The sequence below is a fragment of the Siniperca chuatsi genome, linkage group LG8, assembly GCF_020085105.1.
Source record: "Siniperca chuatsi isolate FFG_IHB_CAS linkage group LG8, ASM2008510v1, whole genome shotgun sequence".
In the NCBI taxonomy this organism is placed as follows: domain Eukaryota; kingdom Metazoa; phylum Chordata; class Actinopteri; order Centrarchiformes; family Sinipercidae; genus Siniperca; species Siniperca chuatsi.
This window is the reverse complement of record NC_058049.1, coordinates 12,376,386-12,395,616: the sequence shown is the minus strand read 5'-3', so window position 1 is coordinate 12,395,616 and position 19,231 is coordinate 12,376,386. Positions and strand designations below refer to the sequence as shown.

At 39.7% G+C, this 19,231-nt stretch overlaps 1 protein-coding gene across 4 annotated transcripts in view; it reads left to right on the top strand.

Annotated features, from left to right (window-relative positions):
* fgf13a (fibroblast growth factor 13a) overlaps window positions 1-19,231 on the top strand; it is a 98,950-nt gene that overhangs the window by 33,483 nt on the left and 46,236 nt on the right. For 3 of the 4 annotated variants that reach the window (XM_044205570.1, XM_044205571.1, XM_044205569.1), the window contains exon 3: window positions 15,583-15,750. The exons of the other annotated variant lie outside the window; for it this stretch is intronic. In XM_044205570.1, coding sequence (XP_044061505.1) covers window positions 15,583-15,750 — 168 coding nt within the window. The remainder of the gene's footprint in view (window positions 1-15,582; window positions 15,751-19,231) is intronic. 4 annotated transcript variants of the gene reach the window in all.

The window sequence follows — 19,231 nt, the reverse complement described above, 5'->3', positions numbered from 1 at the left end:
TCTTCTTTCTCTTTCTTTCACTCTCTCTGGATGTGTAGCACTGAGTGGCGGGGGGAAATGTTAGCTAAACTTGCTTTGCCTGTGTAAGGCATTTATAAAAGATACACTGCTGCATGTCTGGATGGCCCGACTGCATAATTCATGTCTTGGTGTAGAGCTAAATCCTACACTCTTCCCTCTCTCCCCCTCTCTCTGCTGTACTCCTCAACTGTGTAATGGGCTCTGTGTAATCATAAAACACTGGTAGCATCAGCTAATGCCCACCCTACTCCCTCCACACACACAAACACACACGCACGCAACCTGGTACAGAGTCAGAACCAGAACTGCACTCAGCTCAGAATTGCAGCTCTTTGTAGCCATACTTTATTTATCACGCTGTCCTTCAGTCCAAACATTTGTTTGCTTTTAAGTGAAACATTCTGCTTGTAACACACTGGTGACAATCTTTAGGTACAACCTCAAAAATGTTTATAGAAGGCTACAGAATTCATCAGGCACTATTTTCTCTCTGCTGTTTCAGAGGATTGTTGAAATTATTCGCCCGCTGTTCCACATTAATTCTAGGGAGACAATAATCAATTAACATCTAGAGCTATTAGCTGAAGCCAGAAATAAGTAAAGAAGTGAGATTCATGCCCTGAAGTTGGTGGTGTACAGGCTCGCGTCTGCATGTGTTTGGACAGCGTTTGCTGTAATGAATTAGTGTTAAGTTGGGGAGAGTGCCACTTGGGATAAGACCAGTGCAGTGTACATGTCTCACAGGGGCTCATGGGGAAAGCCAGGTTAAACACACACACACACACACACACACACACACACACACACACACACATTACCCAGAAATTATTATACACAAACTGTACACAGACAGTTTAAAAATCATGCGCAGACTCATGTCTGCACATAAACATGTTGATGCTCATGCACACAAACTAAAAATTCCCCACAAGAAACTCACAGTTAGTCCTTTGACATGAAGCACTTAATTCATTGTTTGGTTTTTATCTGTCCAAAATCAATCTGCCAACATTATGATTTGCATCTTAACCATTAGGCCAGCAGGACACCCAAGTGTTTAGTTTTAAGCAAAACAGAGTTATCAGGCAGTTAGTGAAACTTGTTTTCAACCGGATGTTCACGGGCTAAATCTCTATGAAGACCAAACTGGTGAGTGTTTGAGCAAAATAGACACATTGGGTTCAGTGGCTCTACTGGTAACATCAAGGAGTAAGACTGTAAAGTACCTTAGGTAATCAATGTTTCTATTGATGTATAGAAACAAAAAACATTATCAAATAAAATATTTTTGTGATTTTTAAAACATTAAATCATTGAGTTTAAATGGAATTACCTATTTGCATGCAACTGTCAATTCTTCAAGCAAGATTTGGTAATATTCTGCTTTTATTGTGTGGACATGTGAGCATCCAGAAGCAGAAAGTAAAGGCGTTACTAATTGTGTGCGTACGTTAAAGCAACATTGAACATTGGTCTAATGGGTGGTCTTGTTATCCTGTAGTTTTTTTGGTGGGTTTTAGTGAATCTATATTACTCCAAGATCACAAATGACATCAGTAACATGTAATCCAATAAGATGTCATGGCACTGTAAAATGTGTATTGTGGCTATGTGTGCACTGTATATGTGAATTTACATGCACACACACACACACACACACACACACACACACACACACACACACACACACACACTAGCCCCACAGGGACAGTCAATGACATAATGCCTTCCCTTGCCTTACCCGTGGGGACCTCAATTTTTGTTGCCATGGGTTAGTGTGCATTCAGGTTAAAGTCCCCACGGGATATAAGAACATGAAACACACGTGCATGCACAGTCTCCAGATGCCCTGAGGTCCCTTGGGCAGATGGACTCCCCAGACAAGCCCGCCTACAGACAATTACAGTATGCACTGTGATATTTGTTATACAAGCATATTAGGCACACTGCGCACCCACCCACCCACACACACACACACACACACACACACACACACACAAGTGCGAGTCTGTTCTGAGAAACATGAAAGCAAGATGACCAGAAACCATGACCTCACCATAAACAGCAGGGTGGATATTGTAGTCATTGCTGTTGTGCTGTGACGTGGGTGTTACGTGCTGCAGCTCTGGTTTGATTTCTTCACAGTGACAGAGCTCAGAGTTGTTTTCAGGGTGCAGGCAGACTGTCAACAAAGGTTTTGTAGTATTTAGACAAGATGACAAAATGAGACACCTTTTCTATGGACATCTTCTATTGGGCCTTGAAAATTTCATGCATACAAAAGTCATGAGAGTTTTATAGAAACCACCACGGAGCGAAACATAAAAAACATAAAAACCTGATTGGTTACCTGATGTTTCAACACAGAACGGTCGAACAGGGGGACTGTTCTGTGTCTGGATCTGTGTCTAACTCGATAGATCTACCACACACAAAAACCATAAAGAGACTTCGGTGGAAATCCTGCTACAGTAGAATGTGTTGTAGCAAACCAACAGAAAAGAGAACAGAAAAGATTTTTCTGTGTAGTTGTGCAGTCATGGTGGCTGACATGGCCTGTACTCACTATCTCTGTCTCTCCTGATGCACTCCCAGTCCTAAGCACTAAATCTCCTATTCTATTCTGGCAGTACTATCACTGATGACTGCCACCAGCGCTACCCTTCATTGTCCCTGTGAACTCGCTTTCTCCTGGTTTCCCATTCGAGTATGTGGGTGTGTGTGTTTAGTTGAGTGTGTTGAGCACATGATATGTTAACAGCTGGGATGACTTGGCTGATGTAGTAGGAAATGTTCAGGCTGGTGAACAGCTGCGAGTGAACAGGATCCGTCCGGTGTCAAGACCACAAGACTTGGAAAAAATGTTTCAATTCATATTCTAAATAGCGGGCTACAAGGACAATGATGCATCCACTGTACTTTGGTTTGAGATAAGAAGGGAATTCTACAAAACATTTAAAGTGGTCATAGTATGCTTTTTGGCTTTTCCCTTTCCTTTATTATGTTATATATCTTTTTTGTGCATGTAATAGGTTTCCGAAGTGAAAAAACCCAAAGTCCACCCCAAAGGGAGTTACCCTCTCCCACAGAAAACACTGCTCCTGAACTGCCTGAAAACAGCTTGATTGTAGTCCAGCCTTTACTTCCGTAACGTATCTACGTCACTATGTAACATGCGTCATAATGCATGAATTGAGCAGTTTCCACAAGTACACCTAAATATGAAATTAAAATAACATTAGATAGGCAGTCAATGGCCATCAAGTTGTTACTGTGATGTAGAGACAGTGCACAGTTAAAATGTTACCTATGAAAGATACATTTGTTACAAATTGATAACTTACCACTCTGAAACGTCTCGCTCCAGTCTCGGTTGTGAAGCTGGTTGTTGGAACATGTACGGCTGAACCATAACGGCTGAATTGAAGCCATAGTTACCGGTTGAAGTGGCTTTGTTTGGATCACACTACCTTGCTCGTCAGGACCTGCCCTACTCTGCTTCTGATTGGCTAGTAGTCCTTACCTAGGTACTGCACATGCAGCTCCCAACAAAAATCGAATGGAAGTGTGATGCCTCAGTCCGTAGCTAAAATGGAGCGTTCAAGACACAGGGTGAAAAGAGCTGCTGCAGCAATGTGCAGTGTGAGAAAAATATGGTGTTTTTTGAAAATTAAATCCTGTAAACCTATTCTGGTACAACCCCAAAATAAAATGATGAATGTGAAAATGAGCATAATATGACCACTTTAACCTGTGCAAGCTTTATAACTTGGCAACTGCCGCAGAAAGGGTCATTCTATAAATCTGCAAAACAAAAATCACTGCCTAATCTCTATTTATAGTTTTTAAACAAACTTTCCAAAGTACAGCATGGATCTATTTATAGCTTTCTGGGTCAGATTAACTGCATTTCTGGGTTGTTTTCAAGTCTCTATTATAGTTAATGTCATTTTGTAACATGTATGAAGGATTAGCATCTTCATTTATAAAAGAGTTTTGCGAAAGACTGGTATGGGTAGTGAAATTTAAATAGAATGATTAAAAACCAGTAAATTACAAAGTTACTGCACATGCAAGGAGCACATGAGGATGGGACAAGTCTGATTGGTTAGCTCTCCTGTCGCCTGAACCACTGTCTCCGACAATGACTATTGTTCTGGAATAACCTTATTTGTTCCAGTTCAGCTCGTCTCAGAGCCGAGACTGGAACACAGAACTTGGTCCTCTCCTTTTGTTTTTTTTTTTAGGCCTCTCGCTGTGGTTCCCATCACAAAGCGTAACAAATGCCTGGATGTTTTCCCAACTTGACACAAACAAAATAACTAAGGGATGTGTGTGTGTGTGTGGATTTTGTCCCTCTTATGCATCATCAGGAAACTGAGCCATCAAACACTAATCTCATATTTTTGATGATTCAGATAGCGTTGGCGTTAGCTGTTCCTAAATCTCCTCTCTCTGAATGCCTGGATTTGAATCCTTTATGTAATCCTGCATCAAGGCCAAGCTAGTTGGGAATCTTGGGTCAATTGGAATTGACAGTGTGTTCATCACTTGTTAATATAGCAGGAGGGTTAGTCATAATACCAGCGTAATCCTTTTCTCTGATAGTGTATTTTTAATTTTATTCACTTATGCAGTAAAGTGAGGAGCTATTGTTCGATCCTCTTGCTCTTGTTCTCATTTTTACCTGACCTTGTTTAACCTCTATATCAGTGAGACACAGACAGGAACATGTTTACTTGTATAGATAAAATAATTATGATCAGGACATAATTAAAACATTCACATTTTACATTCACATTTACTTTTAAAAGTCATGGGTTACATGTAACTCTCCAGTACCTAACCAACCCTTGATTACTTTCTATTTGTTGTGAGCTGATTTCCTCATAAATAAACTCCCTCTCAATGACCGCAAATTAGTAGCATGCGCTACATCGTTTTAACACGTTAATCCAAGAGGACATATAGAACAATGTTTACTGTAACTCGTAGCAACAGTCACAATAATTATAAAATTAACTATTTTACAAAAACACATGTTTGGCTATCCAAACATTCATATTTTAGGATCTGAGTGAACTGGAGAACACTTTAGCTTCATTACTATTTCAACATTTTAATTCTGGAGTGTTCTACTGCTTGTCAAGCTTCATAAAATCAGTTCTATCTATTAAATGCTAGAGTGTTATTGGTGGTTATTAGTGGTTCATCATGGGTTTTATTGTTGATTGGAATTTATGTTCATCTGGCATCAAAGATAAATTACAATCTTCCAGTCAATAAGCCATGAAATGCTAAAAATGTTAGAGAACATCTTTACAAAAGCATTCACATACAGAAACTGATCCACACAAACACATACAAAGACACAACTAATAAGTACAATAAGTTAAAAGTTTCCATAAGGAACTTGCAGAAGAATTATAAGCTATTTAGTAATTAAAGTGTATAGGAACTACAATTATGATGACTTAAAAGCTCAATGCTCAAAATCAACATTAATTTTTAAGTATAAAAAATAAACAAATTTCATCAAGCCTGTATCATCATTCTAATTACAATCAATTACAAAAAAAAATCATGCATCATAATGTCATGGGAACTTTAATGAATCCAAAGTGAAAGAAACCGATCGAACTGTTAAACAGCTGCAGAACAAATGATATAGGCGCTAACATGGCGGTTTTTATTGTCCATTTCAACTTCAAATCTAACCATCTCTAATTTCCATCCTTCTTGCTGTTTCTCTGTAAAATATTGATCTTTAAGTAATGACAAATTTAAAGACTGCAGCGTTTGTGTTTGCGGCAAGCATTCAGTAAAATCACTGCTGTGAGACTCACACTAATAGCGTTTTAAGGTCACCCTCCTTTTCTCTGCTCCACCTCTTACTCCTGTTCTTTAAAACTGCACACATGCCTTCTCTCCTCCTCTTGCCCTCTCCCTCTGCTACCTTTCCTCCTCTAACAAACAGGAAAGGCTGTAAATGTGCATTAATAAACTGCGAGTGTGTGTGGTTTTGATGCCCATCTGGGATTTGAACTGGTTGGCAGAGGGCAGAGGAAGACGCTGCCCTCCATATCTGCTCTGACTGTGTTCTTTGCACAGACGCTTGGATTAATAATGCTTAATAAAGAGGCTTGTCACAACTTGTGAAGGCTGGTGGTGATATGATCATTTGGATCTTCCATTACATAATTGCTCAAAACTTTGGATTGAATTTAGTGATTTAATGTTTGGAAATGCTGTATCTTTTGTGTCTCCATTGTTTGTTACCTCAGTTTGATTTGAGCCCGACAGTGTTTTGTCAAATCAGACAGAGATCTGGAAGTAGAAGATGGAGCGAGAGAGGGATGCTGTTAACTGTAGAAAAAAAAAAAAGGTAAGGTAAAGGTATATCATTTAAGTTTTCAGTGTCTGACAGAGCTGAGGTGTTTTATCGAGCACTGAGCCAGGACCTGTCGATCCCACATTAACTTATAGCGATGGATGGAAGTGGAATGGGCCTGTGCTCTTAGTCAGCCATGCATTGAGACATCAGTAAGTGCACTGAGGGTTGTGAGAGAGCAGAAGGTTGGGGACGGTCACTAATGCTCCTGCTAAATAGCCAGCAGAAAGAAAGTATACTGTTCCCCTTATATAATGCTATTTATTCTGACAAGAACACAGTACACATTTAATGTAGCATTCAGTGGGTTAAAATAATTGATTTGCCAGTATTTGATGTCAGATATTGATGCTAGTCCAACAGCTTGTAAATTGTTAACAGATTGGTTTCTAATCAGATCTTTGTTTTGATTGAATATTTATATCTGATATGTTGCAGACAGTTATGCTGGGCTTCATGATCCAGCAGCTCGGACTCTCCGTCTCTCTTGCTCTGAGCTGCAGGTCTCACACTGAGATTGCCTCCTGTTATGCAACTCGCTAGACGACAGTGTTCTGTTGGCAGAGCACATTTTCTGGGGTTTTTTTTTGTTGTGTTGAGCATTTATGGCCACTCCTACCACTGGGCCAATGAAGGACACATTTGTGACTTTTGCAAACTTTAAAGTGGTTTATACATGACTGCAGTGCAGTTTTTATGGAAAATGTAATGGTAAATTATTTTGCTCTCCCTTTGCTTTGGAGGTCAAAAGAACAAGTTAATTTCAGATTATTTTCTTTCACATTCTGATTTTTTTTTGATAATATAAAATGTGGAACAATGCATAAGGTTGGTAACACTTAAATTAAACACTGATTTAGCCTTTAAAAGCCTAAAAACAAGATTAATATTAAATTTTTTAAATTGATTATAATTTTTATATCCGCTGTCACTGTGTAAGTGTTTTGGAAAATCTTTGAAAATTCAAGGCTGCATCAATGATTGAAACCAGTTGTCATAATAAAAACCTAATAGGTAATATTCAACATGATGTATCAGGTAATATATAAAACCATGCTGTGTCTACTGTGTATTTTTTTAAACACAGTATGTATACATATGTTGGTGGGTCATGTTACATATTTTGCACCATTAACTGAACACACACTGTGAAGCACACCCGTGATATGAGCACTGGTGCGTTTAGTTCACTAGTTCATGATAGTTTTGTGGAGGGGGTAGTCGACACTGTGCTAATTGTCTTATACATAAAAGAAGACAGATTGTTCCTATTAAAATCCTTCACTAGAGATGAATCAAACCTCATAAAACACACTGTCAGCTAATAGCGAGACAGGCAACACGTCCTTCTGTCCTTGTAATCTTATTGTATGATGTTTGACAACAGGCACAGAGTCAACATGAAGAGAGCACATATGAATCATATGTGACTTTGGAGCGGATTTGACATATGATATATCATAAGCTACTTGGTGTCACTTAGTGCTCAGGATATGTTGATCCTATTACACTTGAACCTCCTCCCACAATGTTTCAGTCTTCCTGATCTCAAAGGCCTAATGATCGGCAGGCAGTAGTATATGCTTTACAATCCCATTTGCTCTTGTCAGCTGATAATTGCTGAAAGGGATCCTTAACATTAATCCGCTTTAGCACGAGTATGTGTTTGATCCCTGTCTGTTGACACGATATCCATGAAACATTTGAATCCATGATAGGGATGGAGCTTGTGTGCGTAACAATATTTGATTAGTTCATTTGTGTGTCTGTGTGTGTACATGCTCATTTGCTCTCTTGCAAGGGTTGTTGTCCTTTATCAGCAGCACATAGTCTTACACAATTTCTGTACACTTTTAAAGAAAAGTGAGACAACATTTAATTCTCCTGCAGTAGCCATACATGGACACGCTCTGCTTTGAAAAAAAAAAGTTACCAAGGTGTGTCACAGTGAACCTGACATTGAGTTTGATTTTATTTGACTCTCACATGCCAGAAATTAGTTGTGCTCTTCACCGTTTTTATGTTCATGAGTTTGTTTGTGTCTGCATATTTGTGAGTTGTGCTGGCACTCAGCATTTTGAAGCATACCAAAAAAGTTAGAAAAACAGTGGAAGTATATGTGTGTGCGTGTGTGTATGACAGAGAGACAGAGAGAGTGAGTGAGTTTGGACCCATATTGTCTCTTCATATTGATTTTTCTCAACTTGGCATATTTTCAAGCCAACTAATGCATTCCAGGAATTTAAACCTCCATTATAAAACTATTGGGTGCCAAAAATTGTTTTCAGGGTGAAAAGGTGAAACAAGAATAGTTTTTATTTTGTGTTTTGTGTTTAATTTGTGTTCAGTAATTAGTCTCAAATGGGACTTAAAGAGCAAAGGAGGTATAATTTCTAATGCAGCTGCGTCATTCGAGTGAAACAGAAAAGAAATAAACACAAAAGCAAAGTATTCAGGTGGAAATTAGATTAGAATTCCAAGTAAAATGTCCTACACATAGTTCTAAATGTTAGATCCACAAAATCTTTATATGTAGTTGGCAAGACAAAACCCAGGTCAAAAATGTAGTTTCTTATATTTGATCATAAATCACAACAGGGAGATGTATGATTTTTAAGATGACTGTGACTGTCCAAAAGGGATACGTCTCTATAGAGTATTAACAGGGTAGTCTAATATTCTGTAGAATGTTATTTTCTGTGTCACTCTTTTCTGAATGGTGTCACCATGAATGTTTCTGAAATTGCAAATGGCTGCATTGCAGATTTTTATATGGTGCTCTACCTCAGTGATTCCCAAACTGTTGGGATCCCACAATAGTGTCACAAGATAAATCTGAGGGGTTTTAAGATAATTGATGGTATTTTTCTGACTTTTTTCTAATCTTTGCTTGTTAGGTAGTTTAGTTATTCAGAGGAAAGCCAATTGCAAACTGGACATTTTATGGAGAGATGTTTTTTGGAAAACTTTGGTGTAAAGTATTATCAGAGTGAACCATTTTTTAATCAGTGTGACATTCCACATTTCTGCCCCACCCAACACAAACACGCACAAACATGCTCATATACAGATGGCATACGACATATATCACTGACTCATCAAGTGGGAGTCGCATGAGTGTGTGCATGGACTAGTAACCCTGAGGCTAAGGAAGCTATCAGAATGCGGTAAAAAGGGTTTTCTGCAAGGCCACTCTTTGTTGCTGGATCAATACGTTTTCATACTGCATGAGCGTTGTATGCATCTATCATTGGGCCTTCACCAACAGTTCATCACATCCATCTCTGCAGACATGCTGTACTGGGCAGGCAGCAGTATTACACTTGCTCTCCCCCACCTGCTCATTTCCCTCTTCTGCAAGTACACCACACAGACACACTTACTCACCAAACCAATCAACCAAACCTCTGATGATGGGGCATATACTGTACTGTATGTGACAGGCTTTACTCAGTATGGCTCTGTACTTCATGCCCATAATTTCTCTTCATCATACAGCCTGCAGGTGCCTCAAAAGGTCAGCTCCATACATCTGAATATACATGTATCCCAGGTTCTGAAAAACACATCAAATCTGAACATAGTCTAAAGTTTAATCATGATTTAAGTTAGTTACAATTCCTTTGCAATCATGTCACAATCAGTTCAGTGGACCTCCACTTGTGTGTGTGTGTGTGTGTGTGTGTGTGTGTGGTGTCATTATGCGCATTGGGTGGGAGATGAGAGGAAGATGAAACCATTCTACATGGTTTTTTTCTAGATGAATAAATAGAATAAGATGGCGGACTGCCCTCTGAGGCAGATTCATAGCTTATTTATATACTGCGTATTGGCATAAACAAATTGCTTTTGTGCAGAGAGCATGGCTGGAGCCATGACCCTATTGTATTGCATTTGAGTAATTGCCAGCATTAGTGTAAATTGTTTCCCTGTGCTCTTTTATGCATCATGCCTTTTTTATACTAATGGAATTAGACTGGCATAAGTTTTAATATATTACCAATGGTGCATGCACAAATTTATTTGAAAACATAAATGCTATTTTACATTTTGCTACATTTTAATGGCACTGTTATACCGTGTCATACAGCTAAACAGTCATTATGAAAGATAACAATGTAGATATACTAAAGCCTTAACTAAGATGTGGTCATGGATACAGTGAGACCTAAAATTGAGGCTGCTGATTTCTTCTTTGCAGTTTTATATTCATTTTAATTTTCATCACTCTAGTTATCTAGCGATTAATGTCTTGATAACAAAAGGCTACAATATTTGTCCCAAGCTATCATGTCACACTATAGAGCCTCTGTTCTCTGTTTATAACAAAAAGGCAAAGGAACAAAGAACAAGAGGGAGTTAGAGATAAAGAGAGAGAGAGAGAGACAAACAATGAGCTCAGAGGGATGAAAGAGCATAAATAAAAATGCAAGCTCATTCTGCTTTTCAAAGAAAACCTCAAGTTCAACTCGACTCACTTTTTTCCGCTGCCTGCAAGGTGACTTACAACCAAAATAAAACTATTCTTTCTTGAAATGGAGCCATATTGAACCGAAGGCATCCCAGAAGACAATGTGCTAGATTCAGCTCCTTGTAAAACCACATTGAGGCCAAGCTATTTTCGAAAGACAAACTTCAGGCTACAGACCTGTTTCTGTGCTTAATTCTGATTCTAATTTAGTGAGTATGCTATTCGTCAAGTCATGATGACTGTGTTCCACCTTCTTGATGGATATAAGCCATGACTTGTGCACCTCATATATGGAAATGTAGTTCATTTCTCTGGACCTAACAGTGCTTCAGTTGATTACACACATCCTTGAACTCCATTTGAACATGAGGCAGGTGGAATTTGTGAGCTTGGGTGTCACTGATAATGCTTTGTCACATTAAGCTTGCTCTTCTGTCCTATAGACGCATCCACACTTGAACATAAGCACAGCACAGATAGTACATCTACCATACTGTTGCCATAAAACCTGAACATGCCCTGTCATTCATAAGAGGCTTTAAATAGATGAGCAACTAACCGAAGCAAGATACACCCCCACCCCCTTCTGTTTGTACCAATTTCTCCTTACTATGAGATTTATTCCTGTCAGAGGGGCAAGGACATCTATTGCAGTCTGCTGAAGGTCCAGTGTGGCAACACTGGTGCCTGTAGATCACTGCCTATCATGAACTTGGGTGACAGCTCACTCTGAGTGGCTGGTCCCAAGCTCTGCTGTGTCATTCATCATGCATCCTTCAATCCCAATATGCACTCTTCATCAAGGCTGGGGCTAGGATGAAGGAGACAGGCTGTAAAAGATGGTGCCCACCCCCACCTCTGTTCGTCCTCTTAGCCCCACCATCACTCATTTTTATTACTTCAGATGAGCCAGCAGTTAGCGGGCTCATTAATAAATGCGGGCTGGAATTAGACATTTGCTGAAGTTCTTGAGAGTCTATTCTCCCCGTCTTTCACACACATATTTTCTACCTCAGCTATGAACTCAGTTAGGAATACATAAGCAGACAGGATAGTGAGGATGACAGAGAGAAAACAACTGCAGAGTGCATGAATGTTTGTGCCAGTAAGCAGTTTGAAGTTTGACCCTTTGCCAACTAACCTGTGGATGTGTCTCAGTGCAACACCTGTCATATGCAGATGAAACAAATCCTTCATTCTTTGTTTAGTTTGTTTGGGGAGAAAAGAAACTGATCGGGCAACAGGGAAACATCACTGGTGTAAAGGGACAGTTTGTACACACACATATATATATATATATATATACATATATATACACACATATACATATATATACATATATATACATATACATATATATACATATATATATACATATATACATATACATATATATATATATATATATATATATACACACACAAACTTTTTTCTATTCATCAATGTTATTTTCTATCTCTCTCAGTTTAAATGTATTATGAAAGGGCAGATTATCTTAGTTTAGCTAAATTTCTACTGGATCAAGTACAGTAGCAGCACCTCTGTGCCTCAGGAGCAGAGAATGGGGTCATATTCCTGGAAGGAAACTTAGACGTCCTCTCTCTCATTCCAAAGCACCATTAACGTTTCATTCGTGCTGTGGTTTTCTTGGTGAGGGGCTGCGATGTAGACTTCTGCTACATCGCAGGACCTTCTGCTGGTGCAGAGGTGTTAGTGTAGCAGGTTATCCAGGAGCCTGAAGCAGGCACAAAGATAGTGATAAGTCCCGTCGGAGAAAAGGCATGTGGTGATTAATTGCACTGGGTGGAACCCTGATTATCTGCTGCCTGTTGGTATGTGTGTGTTTCATGGGGTTGACACACTAGGGAGGCTTGTGTCAGGCAGTGGCTGGCCTACTGGACAGTGGACCTGCTCTTGTTGGCAATATGTGCATTAATATTTGGATCTGTCTTCAGGGCTTGTGGCCCAGTTTATGGGGCCTGCTAAAGGGGTGTTTTTGAAAGACATACGCAGCTCAGAAAGTTAATTCAAAGCCAGTTTTATCAGCTGAACATGGTGTCCTCCTGATCTATCTCATCTGCAGTTCTCTATAGTGAGTTCAGTTTTTACTATGAGATTTAAGTCTGGATACAACTACTCCAGAATCATCAGATATGCTCTGACCAGTTAGTGAACATTGAAGCGATAAGCTCACATGCCACCTCTTCAAATCCCTGAGCTACGATAAAAACAACAAGAAATACAACACATTAAAACATTGTAGAGGTTTAAAAAAAAAAAATGGTGGACAGTTTTGGAGGAATTTTGACGATTTGAAAATCACATGTAAAGATCAGTTCAGGGAGTCCAATTTGTCCAATCTGGTGTAGGGAGTTTTTTTTGTTTCTATGTAAGAGACAACTGTCATCATCTTTTGTACGGTCTACTTGACATCTTTATCAATGACCACCTTTCTCAAGTTGATTTATCCTGGGCTCTGCCAAACCCGAATAAAATTAGGCTACTCTTGGGAGGCTTAAAGAGGCCATTTCTATTGTAAGTTCGTCTCCAATTCTTTATTTGTATGTTAAGGCAAGGCATTCTCCTGTTTTGTTAAGGCAGGTGTAATGTTAGGTATGCATGCTGCAAGCTTACAATAAAATGCTTTAAATCCTGAAGTTCAAGGGGTCATTCCCCCTTTTTAACCAATTTATTTATGATAAAAAAAATTTGCATGCTGCACCCTCCTGTTGATTGCGCCACTTTACTCCCATTAAGGCCAATTTGGCATACTGTACTCAAATAGAGTAAACAGTTGAACACTGAAATTAAATACACTTAATGGTTATGTGTGTTAAAGGGTTTTATGAATGAAAGTAAACCTACAGCTAATTATCAACAGTGTATTGTTTTGGCTCTTTACTTTTAGTTGGCTCCAATAAGGGTGAGTGCGTCGGGTTTATGAATACAGAGCAGAAATGTACTGTAGTTTGCAGCTAGTAACATTGCACTCACACAGGTCTGATTATTACTCAATAGTCAGTAGAGCTGTATTATCAAACAGTTTCAGGATTAATTCATAAAACTATGTTTACATACAGGACATAAACCTTAAATTCTAATTAGTAAGTTACCACACAGATTTTTCTGTACATTTGTAGGGTGTACACAGTGTTCAGTATCTTCTAATTCTGCCTGTCCTTTTAAAGACTATTTAAAACACTATTAATTGGACCCATGTGCTTCTTATACGTGTGGTCTTGTTTTTTATTTCATATGCATGTTTTTGTTTGTGTTTGAGACACAAAGGAAAAAAATGGTCTATGTGTGCTTCTTGATCTTTTTTGTGTGAAGAAGACACTGTGTGAAAACAAAGTACATGGAAGTCAGTGTGTGGGAGTCTGTCTACATAATGTTTTCGTTTATATTTAGTAGTTTAGTGTATTCTTACTGGGAGTAGAAACTGAGGCGGTACTGTAATTCATGTTTCAGCTTTGTGAATATAGCTGCCTGAGGTTTAGATGCAGTGCAAGATTGTGATATTATCACAGTATGAGAAGAGAGGATATCAGGTCATCAAGACCAACTCTGTGTGAAAATGGGTCATGAGTTACATGTGTACATTTTTAACACTATTCATGATGCCATTTTTCTGGTGAGAAAATTGAAAATAATTATGTTGGTCACACATGTCATAAATGGAGGAGGGATTAAGCGTTGTGGTGGTTTGATAGTTGCTACAGATTAACAGCCTTCTCTATAGTCATTTTCATTAAGTAGTAAATGTGTCAGAGAGAGGCATGGCACAAATCCATTAGGAAAAGAAGATACAATTTATTTGGGCTGATTCGTTTTTAGCTAATCCATCAACACAGAGAAAATAGGTCACTGATCGAAGCCAAACAGGGACTGTGTCCAGAAGAGGACAGATGCAGTAGATCCAATACATACAGACAGAAACACACGGCGTTTCACAGGATCCCAGTCCAGAATTCCTATAGACACATATGCAGAGTGATGTTATAGATGCTCTCCTTAACGTCACTTACAGTAAGCATGACTTCATGAAAGCAATCTAGCCACTTCAGTGTGACCTGGGGGCCTGTGCATGTCTTTGCATCTGCTTGCCTACTCATACAGTAAATGGGGTGGATATGTGGTGAACAGGGGGGCCATAATCACCCACCACCTGACAGTCAGTCAATCAGTTTCAGTGATGCTGACTTGGACAGTAGCAGAGTGCACGCTTGCCTTGCAATCCCACAACCTCTTACTCCTCTACCAGCCCTACAATCACCTCATTTAAGTGCAGCAGCTCATGGTTCTGTGCCTGCTAAAAGCCTGCCATAACACTGATTCTGAACATTGAACTGTTGTTCCTTTTACCTTTTATTTTATCACCTTTCCTTTTCAGTGACCAGGGATATTTTTAATGGAGCCCCCAGTGTTGTCTTTAATTTGAGTTGTTTTGTGAGCTTGGTGTTCTTGATCTATGCCTGTCTATTTCTTTCTTATTCTCTTCTGTCCCTCTCTCCTCTCTCTTCCTTCTCTCTCTTTCACTATGTGCTGTAGTACTGTTATTTAAAGATATTGCTGTTGCTAATGTGTGATGTCTTTTTATTTGCCTGTTTCTGCCTTGTGTTTTTGCTGTTGTTTTCTTTTGTTTTTGTGTGTTGTGAGCCTTCTAACCCCAGTTCATTCTGTTATGGCATCACCGCAGTCCAGGATGACGCTGCCCCAGGTACCCAGGAGTACATTATGTTACGGCAGGACTCCATCCATTCTGCGGACATAAGGAGTAAAGGGTCCCCCTTTCGTGCTAAGTGTCACGAAATCTTCTGCTGCCCGCTGAAGCAAGCCGTCCACAAAGAGAGCACAGAGCCAGAAGGTTTGTTCGCACCCCCCCCGTTTTGATTTGCTGATGCTCCTCATATACCCTGCCCACTCCCATCTTGTTTTCCCCTCTCTCTCATATTCTGTGTGAACTGATAGTTCTCCGCCCCTCCAAACTAAGTTCTCTTTCATTCCTGTCCCATTTTTAGAGAGCAGCTGGTGTGTTTCTGCCCCTTTCTAGCATGTGTGTGTGTTCGCACACGAATGTGAGTGTGTGTGTGTGTGCGTGTGTGTGTTTGAGCATAGCATAAGTCTGAATGCTTAGGACGTTTGCCTACAGAGAACCTGTAGCAGGACATCTCTCCCTGGGCCCCTCTGCTCCCGTCCAGTGTGGTGTGTTTGTATGAGTGTGTGTATGTGTGTCTGCCTGCACACCCCTTATGTTGGACTGAGGAGCATAGCATCTGTAGCTGCCTACCCCTCCCTTCCCAAAACCATTAACTCGGTCATTGCCACCCTGAGGCGCATGCACAGACCAAAACAAAGTGCAAAAGAAAAGGGGTTATAGATGGAGGCAGCTGGTGCCCTAATGAGTTCAATGACTATGCAATTTCAGTATGTGCTTCCACTTCAACTAGCTTCATAGAGAAAAAAAGGTAAAACTCTTTTATCTTCATGTCCTGAAGACTATGTAAAAGTGAGAGATGTTTCACATTCATGACTAAATAGTGATCTACTTAGGTACAGCGAAGACCCCCTTCTTCCCTATGCTTCCTATGGCTGTGGCTATATGGCCTTGGTGGCTGCAGCCTACCCTCTCAATGCTTCTTTCCTTCCTTACCTCCCTAATCTTACTTTTTTCCCCTTCTGCAACCTTGTTCACCTTTTCCCCTACCTCTATTTCTGTTTCCCTCTTTAGTGCTTGCAGCAGCATGAGGATATCCCTGCCTACTTTATATGTTACCAGCCTTTGTACAGTTAGGACACACAGTAAAGTAAAAATTAAAAAAACCCTTTGTTCTCCAAGCATGCTACCATACCCTGCACTGTCTGACACAAAGGGCTCTTTGACTGCCTCATTTATCATCTATCCCTCAATAGAGTGCTAAGATTGTAGAAATTGCTTTCCTTTGCAGACTTCCTGATAGGTAAGATATGAATTATCTCACTATTGATGTTTTCTGCAATGTGTTGCTCTATCTTCTGTTGTATCTAAAAGAGGTCCATGTTTGGTGCAGTATTTCTACACTTAGATATCAGTTAAAGTGGTCATATTATGCTCATTTTCAGGTTCATCATTTTATTTTGGGGTTGTACCAGAATAGGTTTACATGGTTTAATTTTCAAAAAACACCATATTTTGTACTCATACTGCACATTGCTGCAGTACCTCTTATCACCGTGTCTTGAACGCTCCGTTTTAGCTACCGAGTGAAGTATCTCACTTCTATTTGATCTTTGTTCGGAGTACCAAGGTGAGGACTACTAGCCAGTCAGAAACATAGTAGGGCGGGTCCTGACGAGCAAGGTAGTGTGATCCAAAACAAAGTTGCTTCAGCCGGTTACTGGCTTCAGTTCAGCCGTTATGATTCAGCCGTACATGTTCCAACAACCCGAACCAGCTTCACAACCGAGACTGGAGCAAGAGTTTCAGAGTGGAAACATGGTAAGTTATCAATTTGTAACAAATTTATCGTTCATAGGTAACTGTGCACTGTCTCTACATCACAGTAACAACTTTACCCTGGAGGGTATCTAACGTTATTTTAATTTCATATTTAGGTGTACTAGTGGAAACTGCTCAATTTGTGCATTATGACGCTTGTGACATAGTGACGTAGATACGTTACGGAAGTAAAGGCTGGACTACAATCGAGCTGTTTTCAGGCAGTTCAGGAGCAGTGTTTTCTGTGGGAGAGGGTAACTCCCTTTGGGGTGGACTTTGGGATTTTTCACTTTGCAAACCTATTACATGCACAAAAAAATATATAAGACAATAAAGGAAAGAGAAAAAGCCAAAAAGCATAATATGACCACTTTAAACTGTTGATGGGTGTTTGTGTAACCGCTGAAGGACTCACACACATGCACTTATCCTTGTGAGAAAGAGAGGGAGGGAGAGAGAGAGAGAGAGAGATAAAGAAGTGGAAAACTAGCGAAGGTCTGGCTAGAAAAGTACAGATGTATTATTCAGTTTGGCTGCAGCTCCAGTTGGACGTGACTGAATTTACAAAGGAAGGAGGGGAGACTACAGATGTTACGTAAGCTGTTCATGAGGACGTCATTAATGTTGATGCATGATGCAGATGGAAACTGTGTTTAACCATGTGTGGAGCAGGCTATAAAGACACAGAAACACACAACCTACTGAGCTGTCTGCTGATATTCTTGCCAAAAAGGTATAAATAACACATAAACACCAAAAATACTTAGTGAAATTGCAATTGTTGATATATCTGCACTTACCTTTGTTGGAAAAATGGCATTTGATTTGAAAAGAAAAACACCAAGGTTGTATGTTTTGAGAGATCTGAGCAAGAAAGTCAGCCTTGTCATATTGTTACCATGGCAACAACATTCCAACTGCTTGATTTTCATGGATTCTAGATTCTAGAACACTAGAACACACGCTACATATTAAATTGAGTTTGTAAAAGGCAGTGTTTCTAAAATTTTATTGATGTTTGTTCAGTTGAGATGCTGGAGTGTGTCTGCTCTAGACAGTGACAAGTGCTCTGAAAGGTACAAACATTAAGGTAAGCTCTAACATGGCTTTGACGGGAGTCAGTTATCTTAAGTAACATTTCCTTTGAGTCTAATTCTTCTGATGCATATCCCAGCGTTACATGGAGGTGGCTGATACAGAGACCAAGATATCGGTTTCACAAGTCGCTGGGGACATGCTTGACAGAGCAACACATCAATGGCACATGGCTTGGACTGTAGCACCCCAGAGCATCAAATCATATCAGTTCACCTCTGTAGAGCTGCAGGTAGCATAAGAACACAGACAGAGAGCACTGGACTTGCTTCCTCCATCATCAGGCCTGTGTGTGCTGCCTGCTGTCAATCAGACAGTTTGCTCTCTAGCTTACTCTCATTGGCTCAATCTGTGTCACGATTGTCTCTCGATTCCTCTTTATTCTCAAATCATCCTCTCCTGTATCCTCTGCTTCTGTTTTTCTGTTTGGCTCTGTTCTGTTTCTCCACAGCAAAAAACAAAAGATGGTGCCCGAGGGGACCGATCTGTGTAAATATGCCATCCATAATTCAAACGACTGCAAGACTTTGTGTTTGTAGTTCCAGGCTATGCAATATATACACAGACAGACAGATATCCATATAGAGATGTAAACACAGAAGTATAAGGCATGAGCAGTATGTGTATGTTTTCATTTGTGTGAGATAAACTCAAGGAAGGAGCGTTTTTCTAGTTGAATTAAGCAGTGTTGTGCATTTGTAGCCCCAAATTTGAACTGGAATACTCACTGTTAATTAGAAATATTTTCACTTCCTCTGCGCTGGCTTAGAAGCTG